The sequence below is a fragment of the Sus scrofa genome, chromosome 1 (assembly GCF_054392235.1).
Source record: "Sus scrofa isolate SSC_HxYL_T2T_F1_AM1 chromosome 1, Sscrofa_HxYL_maternal_Yorkshire_Landrace_v2.0, whole genome shotgun sequence".
NCBI classification, from domain to species: domain Eukaryota; kingdom Metazoa; phylum Chordata; class Mammalia; order Artiodactyla; family Suidae; genus Sus; species Sus scrofa.
Window position 1 is genome coordinate 28,879,677 of NC_139383.1, and position 14,591 is coordinate 28,894,267.

At 39.9% G+C, this 14,591-nt stretch overlaps 1 protein-coding gene across 7 annotated transcripts in view; it reads right to left on the bottom strand.

The window, feature by feature from the left end:
* MYB (MYB proto-oncogene, transcription factor) overlaps nt 1-14,591 on the bottom strand; it is a 37,511-nt gene that overhangs the window by 19,928 nt on the left and 2,992 nt on the right. For 5 of the 7 annotated variants that reach the window (XM_084955586.1, XM_084955579.1, XM_084955568.1 and 2 more), the window contains 8 exons: nt 12,110-12,227; nt 10,052-10,123; nt 8,452-8,544; nt 7,981-8,201; nt 5,769-6,003; nt 4,479-4,559; nt 3,682-3,786; nt 1,713-1,967 (listed from right to left, as the gene is read on the bottom strand). In XM_084955586.1, coding sequence (XP_084811712.1) covers nt 1,713-1,967; nt 3,682-3,786; nt 4,479-4,559; nt 5,769-6,003; nt 7,981-8,201; nt 8,452-8,544; nt 10,052-10,123; nt 12,110-12,227 — 1,180 coding nt within the window. Of the gene's footprint in view, nt 1-439; nt 803-1,712; nt 1,968-3,681; nt 3,787-4,478; nt 4,560-5,768; nt 6,004-7,980; nt 8,202-8,451; nt 8,545-10,051; nt 10,124-12,109; nt 12,228-14,591 lie in introns of all 7 variants that reach the window. The other 2 variants (XM_001928929.7, XM_084955559.1) reach the window with 1 other exon arrangement.

Sequence of the window (14,591 nt, forward strand, 5' to 3'; positions counted from 1 at the left end):
CTAGTTGCAGTTCAAACGTTATCTAAACATAATTTAGTTCCCTCCTCCCCAGGGTCAGTGAATCATAGAATAATAAGTGAACAAAGAGGCAGAAAATCTGTAAAGGTTTTTAACGGGAGGGAAGGGATGGAAGAAGAGGAATGGAGAGAAATGTTAAACTCTAGTGTTGAAGGAAAGAAAAGCACATCCCATGCAACTGACCATCTTTCAAATCACCAAAAAGTCAGAGAGAGAATTATGACAAAATCATCAGTCAGCCTACAGACTGCCTCCAACTCTGGGAGGCACTATGACTTAGCAACAGCTAGAAACATCAACGGAACGAAATCAGTGAAGACAACAGTAGTTAGTCATTTGTTCCAAAGGATTAGTTTCTAGATTATTAAGGCTCAGGTGTCTGCTGAAAATTAGTAACAGCTGTGCAGAAACTGTGCTCTACCTGCGAGGGGGAGAAGGGTAGGCTTTTGACAGGGGAACGCTTGGGAGTTGAACTGCTGACGTCAGCAAATATCAAGCAACTAGAGTGTCCAGTGGCTAAGGGGCTGGCCTGGCCCCGCTTTTTTCGAAGGATGACCCGTGGAATTGTGCCGGGCCTCGCAGGAGAGAGGGGCTTGAGCGGGTCAAGCGAACCCTCACTCAACTTGCGTTTGTTCGCCCTCGTGCTAGGCTCTCCTGCAGGTCTATTCACATTGCCCTCTCTGTGCTGAAGCTGGAGGGCTTTGCCTGCGTGGTGTTGGCTAGCTGAAAAATCTGCTTCTTCAAAGAATTCAAAACTGCTGAGATCACCCCACGATGAAGCATCCTGAAACAATGTGGGAGGTGCAGAACTTTGAGACAGGGTGTGCATGATGTGTGCCATCACCTGAAACACAGCACTGAGAAAGAGATGCTGAATGCAAAGAGAACACCTGGCCCACTTGTTTGACTTCCTGACAAACAGCTTCGGGATGAGCCGTCGTTCGGGTACACTGCGTGGTGGTGCGCCTCCAAAGCTGCCTCAAGGCTGGCCCTACCCAGGCACCTCCCAGACTCTGTCATTTGCATGCAGTCCAAAGCAAAAAGAAAGACTTTTGATGGCACGTTTTGGCAATGTCCATCTCCTGTCTGATGGGTGTGCAGCAAATGCTTTTTAACCAACTGGGGAACAAAGGAAAGGAACTGAGTATCTGCGTTTGTGGTCCTGTACTCAAGGTTATTTCACTAGATGGTTTATCTCTCAGTAAACCAGTTTGGCTGGGTAATCAATAATCAGTATTTTGTGGAGAAAGCCATGCACCACCCGTGAATCTTACTGCCACTTCAAACACACTGAAACATGGCTTTAAGCTCTGAGTGAATGTAATTCCTAAGGTGCTATCCAAAAATAAAGCAAAATGCTAGGGAAATACAAGGAATAAACAAAGTTTAAAAAAAGGTTAAAATACTTTAAATATCATCCCTGTAACTCAAGCTCTATGTACAGGCCATTCAATTTACTATTCTAAAAAATATCCATTTTGAAGGAGATGTGTGAAAAGCTACCTTTTCTGGGTAGCCTTAAGACATCACATATTGAAAAAAACATATACACAACAACTAAAATCATACTTTTACCTTCACGTTAATATATGCTAGTAACATGATATTTGCTACAAAAAATGGCAATGATTTGAGAAGTGGGTTTTCTAATTCCCCTTTCAAAAACATTAACTTGCCTTAAAAATTCTACTTACAGAATCTATAAATTGAAGTGTTTCTGCAAATTCTAAGAGGTTCTTAACATTGTCCAGAATGGTGCCTTGGTGGACGATCATGCACCTTGCTGGAGAGGCGCTTTCTTCAGGTAGGGAGCCAGGATCCACAGGCAGAGATGGAGTGGAGTGGTGCTCTTCCAAACAGGAAACAGGTGCACTGTCTCCATGAGGTCTGGTGTGGTCGGCAATGGTGGTGCTGTGCCACCCGGGGTAGCTGCATGTGTGGTTCTGTGTCTAAGGAGGGGGGCAGGGGAATAAAGAAAGAGCGGGGAGAAGAAAGGGAGAAGGAACTTAGCAATGAAGTTGCACAAGGTATCAGATGCTGTTAGAGGAAAGATAAAAGTAGTTGCATCATCCAAAACTTGCGCCTATGAAACAGTTGTCAAGATGTTTCCTTTTATCAATGCAAGACCCCACTTTTGAATAGTGGTAGAGCCTGCCATCTTTATCATTACCTTAATTGCCATCCTTTTGTTTAGCCTGCAAATACAGCGACTAGCTTATAAAGTATAACTCTCACGTGAAATGTCTCAAACATCTTTTTGAGGAGTTCCTTTGTGGCGCAGCAGGTTAAGAAGCCAGCATTGTCACTGCGGTGGCCCAGGGCACTGCTGTGGTGCAGGTTCAGTCCCTGGCTGGGGAACTTCTATGTGTTGAGGTCAAGGCCAATAAATAAATACTAAATAAAAACTTAAAAAAAAATCTAGTTGACATAATTTCCAATAGGACCAAAAATGTTAGCTGCGCATTAAGAACTGGGCTCTTCTCACTCTAACCTACAGAAAGACTGGAGGATTCAAGAGTCAAAGTCGCTTTTATCTGCATATATTCTTGTGGCTTCTATTCCTTTTTAATGCTACGGATTGCACTGATGCAGTGAAGGGCTGCCAAATCAACGTGGTTAGGAAAGCAGAAGAGCAAATTAACAGAAGTCTCCTTTCAGCATGACCACGCAACAGGAGAAATTGCAAAACATTAACTAAAGTTAAAAAGTGGTCGAACTATCCTATGCACATAACCATTTTATTATTTAACCAAAAAGAAATGTAGTCCTAAGAATACCTATTGGGTATCACATCTCTTTTATTCCCTTTGTCGGTTAACTACATATGTTACCAAGTAAAACCTGCTTTCCCAGATTGCTATCCAGTCACTAGAAAAGATGTCAAAATTCACAGCTTTTGTGCATACGAACAAAAAAGAGCCATTTATGTTATTTATGGAGAGAGTTCGTATATCTTCTTTACATATGTGTACCGAACATGCATCAAGTTATGTTTGAAACAATAAAGAAAATCTAACTTGGAGTTCCCTTCATGACTCAGCAGTTTATGAATCCCGACTAGGATCCGTGAGGATGTGGGTTCGATCCCTGGCCTCACTCAGTGGGTTAAGGATCTGGCGTTGCCATGAGGTGTGGTGTAGGTCGAAGACGTGGCTTGGATTCCGTATTGCTGTGGCTGTGGTGTAGGCCGGCAGCTGCAGCTCTGATACGATCCCTAGCCTGGGAACCTCCATATGCCTCAGGTGCGGCCCTAAAAAGATAAAGACAAAAAAAAAAAAAAATCTAGCTTAAGAAAAATAACAACAAAAAAGCAAATGAACAGGCACCAGACAGATACACAGGTTTGCAAAAGGAAAATAAATCCAAAATGTCATTTTTATCTCTGCTAGTCTTTGAATGGATTACGATCCTTCTGAAGAAAAGAAAATGGATGATGAGAATCACAGGTGGATATTGAATTTCCATTGCAACACAACTTAGTCAACATACGTCTTGATACCAACTGAATTTTATTACAAGACACCTCTTGGTGTTTAAACATTATTAATGGATATACAGAGTCTTATTCAGTGTGGTATTTAGAAGATAAGGGAAAAGATACAGAAGAGCAGCGAGGTCGAGCCACATCCCCCGCCCCATGCAAGTACCTGGTGACTGTCTTACCGGTAAAGCCTGCTGTCCTTTGAGTTCATTCTCAGTCGACATCAGGAGCAACTCTAACTCCTTTATTCGCTTTTCTTTCTCAGGGTCTTCATCGTTATAGTGTCTCTGAAAGTGACAGGTAAGGGAGCAAAAAGACAAAGCCCTGGTTGGAAGCTGCAAATACAATGGTTGTGGACCTTGTTTCAGGAAGGCCCACACAGAACCCAGGAGCCTTGGCATGGAAGCAACATCAACTGAATGTGGCCAGTGTAGAAACGTCTGTGTGAATGTTAGATGTGAAACCTGATGCTAGAGGAGTTGTTTCACCTTTTTTTTTTTTTTTTTTTTTTGTCTTTTTGGTATTTCTTTGGGCCGCTCCCGCAGCATATGGAGGTTCCCACGCTAGGGGTCTAATCGGAGCTGTAGCCCCTGGCCTATGCCAGAGCCACAGCAACGCCTGATCTGAGCCGCGTCTGCAACCTACACCACAGCTCACGGCAACGCCAGATCCTTAACCCACTGAGCAAGGCCAGGGATCGAACCTGCAACCTCATGGTTCCTAGTCGGATTCGTTAACCACTGCACCATGATGGGAACTCCCTGTTTCAACTTCTGATATCAAAGACTCAAGGAAATCCAATGCCCATCACTCTGGAAGTGTGGGTGGCAGGCCAGAACTCCGCCCACCTCTCCAGGATTTCCCCTTTTCTTTTTACGTCTATGGGTCAGGTGGAAATGAAGGTTTAGATGGAAGAAGTACAGCTGTGCCTCTAGCAGCGAATGAGTTTCTTTATGAAATGATCTTGAAATGGGCTTACCTGAATGGCTGCAGCAGCTGGCTGAGGGACATTGACTATATTTACATGTAACGCTACAGGATACGGGACAGGACTGGAGACCTACATCAAAAAGGCAAAACAAACAAAGGGCTCGAGTCATTCATGGTGACACATGCTTCAGGGGACTTGGCTTCCTGGAGTTTTGCTCTAAGACTAAGAAGGAAAGAAAACAAAAACTTTTCTGATAAAATTCACTAAGCAAAAGAAACACATTAAAAAAATCCAACTCTCATTTGACATTTTAGCCAAGCCTTTCACAAAGATTAAAGAGCTAACGTATCACAGTGAAAGAGATTTAAAGGGCTCATGGATCCTGACAGGAAGTATCACTTAGAGAACAACGGAAAGAAACATATAATCTAAAATACATTCATGAGTATATGGAAGAAGTTTTGATGGGGAAAGCTGATGGCACTAGCTGTTTGTAAGTAAAAAATATTTTTCTGTGAATTATCAGGGTTTTAGTAAACCTGTGAATTATTAGAGGTTCATTCACCTAAGACCTTTCAGGGAAGTCTGTAGTCAAATATATGGAACAGATAGAGAAGAGTAAAAATGATTTATGAATATGTTTTGCATAGAATTTGCTTATGAGTGTTGTATTCTTAGGTAAGTTTCATCATTTATTAAGATTAAAGCTTCTTGATTTTTTTTCCCTCTTTATTCTTCATTTCCCACACATTACAAAGACTTCTTCCCATAAATATAAAGAAATGATGAGGGAATCATACTGATTCAAAGGAGGGCAAAAAATGTCAAGAAAATGCTCCTGATTCATAGTAAGAAGGTAAACCTTTACTGAATTAATAAATTAAGACATTTCGGCTAGGTCACTACCAGAATTGAATTTACAATTATCTGTTAAATTTCAGTGTCAAATTATCTCCTCTTTAAATGTAATATTACCTTCACTTTTTTCATCTTGGGAAAGTATTAGATACAACTGTACCTCCATGCCCCCATTCTTCTTCAGCAGTAGTACAGTTTCATTCAAAAGCTAACATCAAGTTAGATCTGAAGCAGCAAGTTAGACGCCAACAACTTGGATTCTAGTCTGTACTATCTCTGTGAGCTGTGTGACCCTGGACCAGCCACTTAACATCCTCACTTCCGGATCCACACCAGGGATGACAACATCTACTGCTGTCGATCCATCATGATCATGTTTAGGAAAGCTCTCTGAGACGTATGCAACTGCAAGGCATTATTATTATTTGGAGCTGAAATAACCTTCTCTCTCATTAAACGAAATCCTCGGGAGGGGCTTACGTTTTGTGCTTCCGAAATGTGGTAGTAGGAATAGTCGTTGTTAACCGAGGGCTGGCCAGTTGGAGGGAGTTGAGCTGAAGGTGGTGCATGAGCAAAACCCATCAAATGGCTGTTCTTCTGAAAACTCGTGGCCACTGGCGGCTGGCTGGCTTTAGAAGACTCCTGCAGATAACCTTCCTGTTCGACCTTCCGACGCATTGTAGAATTCCAGTGGTTCTTGATAGCATTATCAGTTCTGCACAGAAATATATCATATACACATTTTACAAACAAAAACTTCAATTCAGATTACAGTTAATTGGCAGAAAACTGTTTCTAACAGAGACCTTCCTTTTCTTTTTGTTTGTTTCTGCCTTCTTTGCCTCCTAAAAATCATGTTTCCCCTATGATCTAATTAAAAATCCATAGGTTTCGCTAAATCACAAAATATGGAACATTAATAGTTCTCCATAAATGTTGAAATCTTTTAGCCATTTTGTGTCTTTGATAAGAAAGAGTATTTTCAATTCAACACCCTCATGTTTATGCTGATTGTCTGTGGTATAAGACTCTAATACAACCTAAAGTTCCAGCTGTGCTAGAAAATACTCTTTTTCAGCGTGGCTTAGGAGGGCCTACACACCACAACAGACACTCAGTAAAGTCTGGTGACCAATAATGATGTGGTTGCCACATCGATGTCTACTCTTTATCTAGACTAGGACCAGCCAGAGATTTTGAGTAAAAAAAAGAAAGAAAGAAAAAACAACTCCCACCTTTTGGAAACCACCTCAAATTGTTCCATAACCAGACAAATGGACCCATAACCAGAGGTGAAAATGTAAAATGGAATCCAGAAGGGAAAGAGATTGACTCCCAATGCACTTTTACACTGCAAAGCATTTTTTACTAAAGTTTTTCAATTCTCAGGAAAACAGTTTCTCAATTCAAAAAAACCGTTTTAAGCCTGCCTTTTACTATGTCGATGGGGGGTGGGGGAATGCAACTTAAGGAAAGAGGAAGTTCAATGGCCCCTTCAATTTTTAGAAGAATCAACAGCATATCCTCTCAGACCATAGGGGAGACAAGGCCTCCTTTTATCAAGCTCTTGAGTTCTCGGGGCTTACATGGAACCACGAGGGAGGAAATGCTTTGGAACATCACACGTGAACACTGCAGCATCCATCAGAGCCACGGCCTTTGAAAGGACCCTTGCTCCACTTTGGGGTTATGAGTTTCGAGAATAAAAATACTTAAGATAGTCCCTATCTTACAATATTTTTATGTACTATTTATAGTAAAAAGTATCTTCCAAATTAAACAAAATCAGTTATAAACTGTTTAAAGGGAAACAAGCGCTTCCACAGATACCCCTCAAAATGAGGTCATTTTCGTGCCCTGTTCATTAAAAAGCGTAACAATAACATTATTTAAGAAGCTGGAAGCAGTATGATAATTCTAGAAGTACCATCTTTCTTTATTCAAGAGAAAAAAAATTAAGCCAAGAGGTATATTGAAATGAACAGGGTTTCGGGAAAATGGTAGCCAAATGCCTTTCGGTCAGTTAACCAGCTGTGTGAACCCAGACCAGAGACAAACTGTCTACTCTTGGTTTCCTTCTAGTTTGTTTATTTATTTATTTATTTTTTCTTTTTAGGGCCACACCCTCGGCATATGGAGGTTCCCAGGCTAGGGGTCGAATGGGAGCTACAGCTGCTATCCTATAACACAGCCACAACAACTAGGGATACAAGCCACGTCTGCAACCTACACCATAGCTCACAGCAATTCGGGATTCTTAACCCACTGAGCAAGGCCAGGGATCAAACCCGCAACCTCATGGATACTAGTTGGATTCGTTTCTGCTGAGCCACGACAGAAACTTCGGTTTCCTTCTAGTTTTGTAGTTTACAACGTGCTGTGATATTCATTTCACTTTACTGACACTGGCCCTGTGAAGTAGGTTATAACCCATTTTGCAAATGGGGCAACTGGGGCTCAGGAAAAGTTCAGTCAGTTGGCCCAAGGCTCACTCTTGGGTGGATTTTGGAAGTCCTCAACCAGATAAACTCTAAGATGTCTTCCACTTGTCAAAGCTATGGATCTGGTTTATCTAGTGAAACATTTACCATTGATAAGAATGTAATTCACTCTTCATACATTTTTAAAACAGAATGTTCAATACCCATTCCCTCATTCTTCCCAATCAATATATTTTTTGACATATTATTACCGTCCAGGCAGTAGCTTTGCGATTTCTGCCCATCTGTTCCCCAGTCTCTTGTGTGCCTGGTAAATAATTCTGTCTTCCTCTTCTGTCCAGGAGGTTTTCTTAACTTCTGGATTCAAGTGGTTATGCCACCTCTCCCTACATTGTTTTCCAATTCTCCCCTTTAAGTGCTTGGCAATAACAGACCAACGTTTCGGACCGTATTTCTGTACAAGCTCTATCACCTTCAGATAAACACACAAAAATAACCTATGTTTTAATGTTATGTAATGAGTCAGTGTAATCATTCTTCATGGTACAAGATCTTTAGAAAACTTCTGAACATCTGTTTTCATTCATGGGAAATATGGGAATGGAGTCCTCTGTTTCCTGTTTGCACACTTTACCTGTTTCCTCAAGTTGGGAAACATTCAACAAAGATGTCTGGGGAATATTCATAATTGTGCTTCAGACACCAGTGGAGAGAGAACTTACTCTCTGATCTTCTTCTTTGGTCCAAGGACCCTTGATGAGCTCAGGGTTTAGTACTTTCTGCCATCGGTGCTGACACTGCACATCTGTTCGATTCTAGGCAAATAAGATAAAAGTATGCACTGTCATATAGATATGATAAGCACATGAAGACTTGGTTGTAATACAAATCAGCCATGGACAATATACAATAAAAACATTCAAGAACATTTTAGGGCATGTTTGGAGAACCCACCTCTCCCTCATTACTTACAGCTAAGGAATATACAAAGACTATATCCAAGTTGAAAATATTGAAATAATAAAATTAGAAGCTCTGCCTCCCAAGGGAAAGAGTCCTGCCATGTGAACTAAAGGACATATTTACCTATCTGGTTGTCAGTTTAACTTAACCTTAACCTCGGTATGGTGCATGTTGGAAGTATCCGCATGGACTATGACTTCAGAGAGATTTCATATTGATGTCGGCCTTTTATGGAAACCCACTGTAAATGACTCAAGTTTGATTTCCATTCAAAGTAAGGGATGGGCTGCAATTTAGGACTGCAAGTGTTAATAGGGCAGAAGAAATAAATAAAGATGAATAAGGATGGACTCTGCAAGAGCTTTTAATCTTATAGAAGTCAAAGACAAATACATAATTAACTAATAGAGGGCAGAATTTGATTCATATGCAAGAAGAGACCAAAGCAAAATGATACTGGTAGGAAAAGGAGTGTCTCCATAGGAGGAGAAATTGCATTTCCTTAGAACTAGTCCAGAAGAGTTCCTGACATGGACTTTGAAGGATGGATGGAACATTTTAGGAGGTGGCATCATCAGGGACAAAAGCCCTCAGGAGGGGAAGCAGAAATGAATTAAACAAACCTGCTTACAGAGAGGAAGTAGGAAACAGAACTGGGGCTCTAAGTTGAGACCATCTGGGAGGGCCCCTGGGTGCTAGGTCGAGACAGTTGACTTAATTTGTGAGACCCTAAGTCACTGTTGCTGGCTTCGAAAAGCAGGGTACAGCTGCGTTTGGGGAAGTGTCATCTGCCAATGGCGTTTGGGATGGTGGGAACCTGGAAAGCTACAAGCAGGGGAGCCAGTTAAGAAGCCAATGCAATGATCCAGAGAAGAGGGAAGGGGGGTGAACATGCAAAACAGTGAAGAGAAAAAACAAAGGAATCCTGGATTCCCTAGTCACTGATTGGGTATGGGGGATGGGAGATGGGATAAGTCTAAAAAAGTTTCCAAAATTTTAAACCAGGGTACCAAAATTATGGCTATTGAAAAAAGAGGAAATTTTAAAGAAGCCGACTGGGGGGAATATTACGAGTTGTTACCACATAATGAACCATCAAAATGTTAATTTACATTATTCTAAAAAATGGAATAAAATAAGAAGTAAATATTTAAAATACATTGTAATAATCCTTTAACAACATATTCGCAAACTTTCATTACATGCATTACAATATAAACATAAGTTATGGATAAGACATTTCTCCCCTACTTCTTCGATATGAGCAAATATGTAATGTCTTAATGTCATCTCTAGAATTTCTTATTTAAATCTTTGAAGAAGACTTCCTTTTACAGAAATAAAAAATTACTAACTTACCGGGAGGTAATTGGCAATAACTTTCCAGTCATCTGTTCCATTCTGTTCCACCAGCTTCTTTAGTTTTTCATCCTAAGACATTTAAAGGTAATCCTAGGATATCAGTCATTTACTGTGTAACTCTATCTAAGTTAGAGTTAAAATGGAGCCAATAGCAATCAAAAAATCTTTCAAAAATATCCAAATTCAACAAGTATAAATGTGCTATACTGGTTTAGAGCAGATTTATTTAGAGTCAGGAAGACCAGAGTCTGCATCTCAACTCAGCTATTAATTCATTGTATAAGCTTGGATATATAATTTTGCTTTTCTGGGCCTTAGTATTGTGATTGATACAACGGGAATGACGATGTAAACAGGATTATATGGGGATTATATGGGTTAATTATGAAAAATATTTAGTGTGATTCCTGGTATATTGAATGTTTAATGTATGGTAACTTTAAAAAAAATTAAATTGAAATATAGTTGATTTACAATGTTGTGTTACTTTCAGGTATATGCAAAGTGATTCAGTTATGAATATATATATATTATATATATATATTCTTTTTTCACATTCTCTTCCATTATAGGTTATTGCAAGATATTGAGTATAGTTGCTGTACCTTCCGTCCTATACAATAGGCCCTTGCTGGTAATATATGGTACCTTTCAAAAGTTTTACTTTGTGGGGAAAAAAATAATGAACTCCAGTGTTTGATTCAATAGACACTGAACTATGGCAATAGACAGGATCACAATAAGAAATAGTTCAAGCTCTATCCTCACATTTAATAAGTTCAACCTCTTTCATATAAAAACTGGAAGATACTTTTCTTAAACTTGAAGGCATGTATGATGCAAGAAAACCATTTTGTTTTTGTATCAATATGTTCACAATTTAGAGGAAACAAGACTTATTAGACCACAAAAGACACTAATCATTAGGATGACATCTTTCAGTTCCCAAGTGTCTTTCTCAACATTTTCAAGCAAAGGAGAATCCTTATGTTCCTGCAAAGGTAACTGTCACACATAGTGACCCTGGTAGAGACAGCCATTAGGAAACCAGTGTTGGTAACAGAACTTCTAAATCATTAAGAATCAACCAAGTGCACCGTTTCCATAAGTAAAATTGCATTTCCTATGGACCTCACTGGATATTCCACTGGATATCAACAGAGGCTCTGGTTTAAGTGAAGGAGAGCAGAATGAAACTGAAGAATCAATACCATTTATTCTAACATAAATGTCTCTACAATTGGTTGCAAACTCTTTTGAGAACTTTAAAGAAAGAAAAAAAAGCAACTTTTTCTTTGCATTTTTCCATTCCAATAAAGATCAAGCTTTTGATAACCTAGCAGAGAAAGAGAGTCGAGAAGCAGACACATCTCCACCCATTTTTGAATGGTTTCAGAACAGACAGCTATGTATAGTTCTTTGGGTAATATGAGATGTCAAGAACATCAAATGAACCCACCATAACAAGACTGGTTCTATGAGTGTTTTGCTTTATTCTTTTGTTTTGTTTTTGGAACTAGTAATTCATTCATTTGTTCAGGGAACATTTGTTAATATCCCACTTTGTGGTGAATGATTCTGGGTTCAGGGAACACAAAAATGAAGAGATGTTTAGCCCTGCCCTCAGTAGACTTACCGTCTACTGTGGGGGTGGGATGGGGATAGGGGAGGGTAACACGTTACAGCAACAATAAGTAAGAACATGTAACCAGTGGCTGGAGGACACATCCAACCTGTCTGGGGAAGCCAGGGATGGCTTCACAGAAGTGATGTCTTCACAAATGATGAAGAGGTAGTAAGGGGAAAAGGACAAGAACAGAAGAGGCAGAGGGAGACACAGATAAAACAAAGTGACAGGAGGACATTCAAACAACCACAAAGAGTTTGGGAAAGGATGGTAGAGTGTCGATGCTGGGGAGTAGTAGGCAGTAAGCCTGCTGCACAGGCAGACTAAGATTTCAAGGAGCTGGCCAATGAGTTTAGCTGAAATTTTTTCACTTCATCGATGGATGCACTCTCGGTTTGTTACCATGTTTTGTTAACAGGATTAGTTACCTCTTCCCTGGTCCACCTAGTTTTCCCCAAGTGACGCTTTCCAGACTTGGGAAGCAGCCCATCATAGTCATGGTCACACATCTCAATGTCTTCATCATCCTCGTCACTGCTGTAGATGCTGCAGAAATAAAAGTGGGCAGACTCGGACTGAAACAGTGGGATTTAAACTACTGGGTTACAAAATGTACATAAAACCTCCCCAACCATCTTTTCAAAGGTTACGAAGATAAAACTTTGAAAACCAGCACAACAAGGCTGTTTTTGGCATTCTGTTGCTCTAGTGTTGTAAACTGGCTTTGCTGTTATTGGTATCCACAGATACGGCAAAGGACCTGGCACTTTCTATCACTCTGCATGTTTAAACCTGTTGTTGATGTTAGACCAGTGACAGGTTACACAGTTGGCAACCTTTCAACCAATGAAAGTTTAAGTTTAAAACGTAATGTTAAGGACAATAAAAGGAATAAGAGCCCAAGTCCTTTATATAAGTACACACTCGACATCTTTGGCATACATCACATCATTTAAATAATATTTCTCATATACTATAAACAATCCAAGTATGTTATCCTTGTGGGACTGGTGTTTTTTTAAGAGAAAAAAAATCAAGAAGTGATATACCCAACAATATAATTATAGTCATCCCTTAAAGATTAGAAGATTAAGAGAAGCTAAGAGGAAAAGATTTAAAAACCTGAGTATGGGTAAGTGATCAAGTGATCACACTGCTTTGTAAATAACATTACATCAAACAGGTCAAAACTCCAGGCCAGGTTGATCCAACCTGCCGCCACATTTACAATCCTCAGTTTCCAGAGTAACCAAGTAAATAATTAGGCCACATGGTAGTCAGAATCTTACTTACATTTTTTCTACCTCCGACTGAATGGTATTTGTAAGATCTTAAAATGTACCTAATGCAAAACTGAGGGATTCCCCCAGATGGGTTTAAAAAGAACCAATTACAGTTTTCAAAAGAGTTTTTTCTTTTACCTACTTGACCAAAACTATGAATTTTGATGACTTTTGAAGTAATTCTCTACTTATCATTTATTAATAAAATAATGAATGGATGAGAATCATTTTACAGCCAGTTTACTTTTAGTTATAATTTTATTTATAAAACTTAAGATATGAGGGAAAGCATACTATCTTAAAAATTTGCTAAAACTTATCATTGCAGTCTTGAGAATTCCATCAACATGAGAACATCAAAAATAATGACATGAAGCAATATCATAATGCAAATCATCATTCTAAAAAAGGGAAAAGTTATATGCAAATCAGGTTTTGTCTTCCCAAGGTAACTTACAAGAATGTATTGCCCATCCTTTACAAGCAAGCAAAAATGCTTACCAAAAATCCTGAATTTGAGGTTCTTATAATTCGAAACTATTATTTTGGGAAACAATCTAAAGTTCCAGGATGCATAGTAACTAGTAGGATGTGATCCAAACTTAAAATGCCACCACAGACAAAAACTACTGAATTGTATTTATGATCCATAACCACCTTTCATTTAGTGTCTATGCTTTTAAACAAGAGCTTGATCCTGTTCCACACTATCAACAAGGGGCTCTAAACAAGTTCTGATTAATAATTACAAGCATTTCCCTTTAATAAAAACACAAGCATCATAAATCGAGAGAAAAAAGTTACTGTAAGCCCAGAGCTGTAGATCAGCATCTTCTGAAAGGTTCACAGGGAACTCCTTGGAAAATCCCCAAAAGAAGCAGCACCCTTGTGAAACAACAGGGATACCAAGAAAACCAGAGTCATCTGAAAGTGGTGTCATAGAGTCAAATGAATTTAAATTTGGGGGGTGATTGGATCTGGAGACCATGTTTCCAGAACTGAGAACTACATTTTCCAAACCAGTTATTGGACACCACTGCCTTGGCAACGAAACACCCGGGAACAAGCAACAAAGACAGCCGCCTATAGGGGGCAGCCAACATCAGGTGAGAGAGAACACATCAACCAGGACTAGGCTTCTGGAGGCAAAGGTGCCAGTCCTAGTTCTGCCTCCACCTAGCTGCGTGACTTGGACAAATCACTTCCTCTCTCTCACGACCTTAGTTCCTCGCCTGTGCAGAACGACTTGGATTCTACTTCTAAGGTACTTTCCAGTGCTGAGAAAGGATAACTCCAGGTCTTCCGTTACTCTTAAAAATTAGGCAGAGATGTGCAAAATCAGAGATGTGCAAAAGCAAAGTCTTTGGGGAAAACGTGGTCTGTGACTTTCGCATGTCCTGAAGAGGCCATGAGGGGAGCAGGGCAAGCCCAGGACTGCTCATACAGTCAGCTCCTGGGTCCATCAGCAGGCTAGGCACAGGGCTTGCCTTTGAGCTTTGCATGCGATTTCCTCGCTCTAAATTGTCCCCGTCGTCTAAGTAGCATGATTAATTTCTACTGAGGACCTGAAATAACTTTTCCTTTATCTGCTCTGACAAGATCTCAGACCCAACAGTCTGAGGACTTT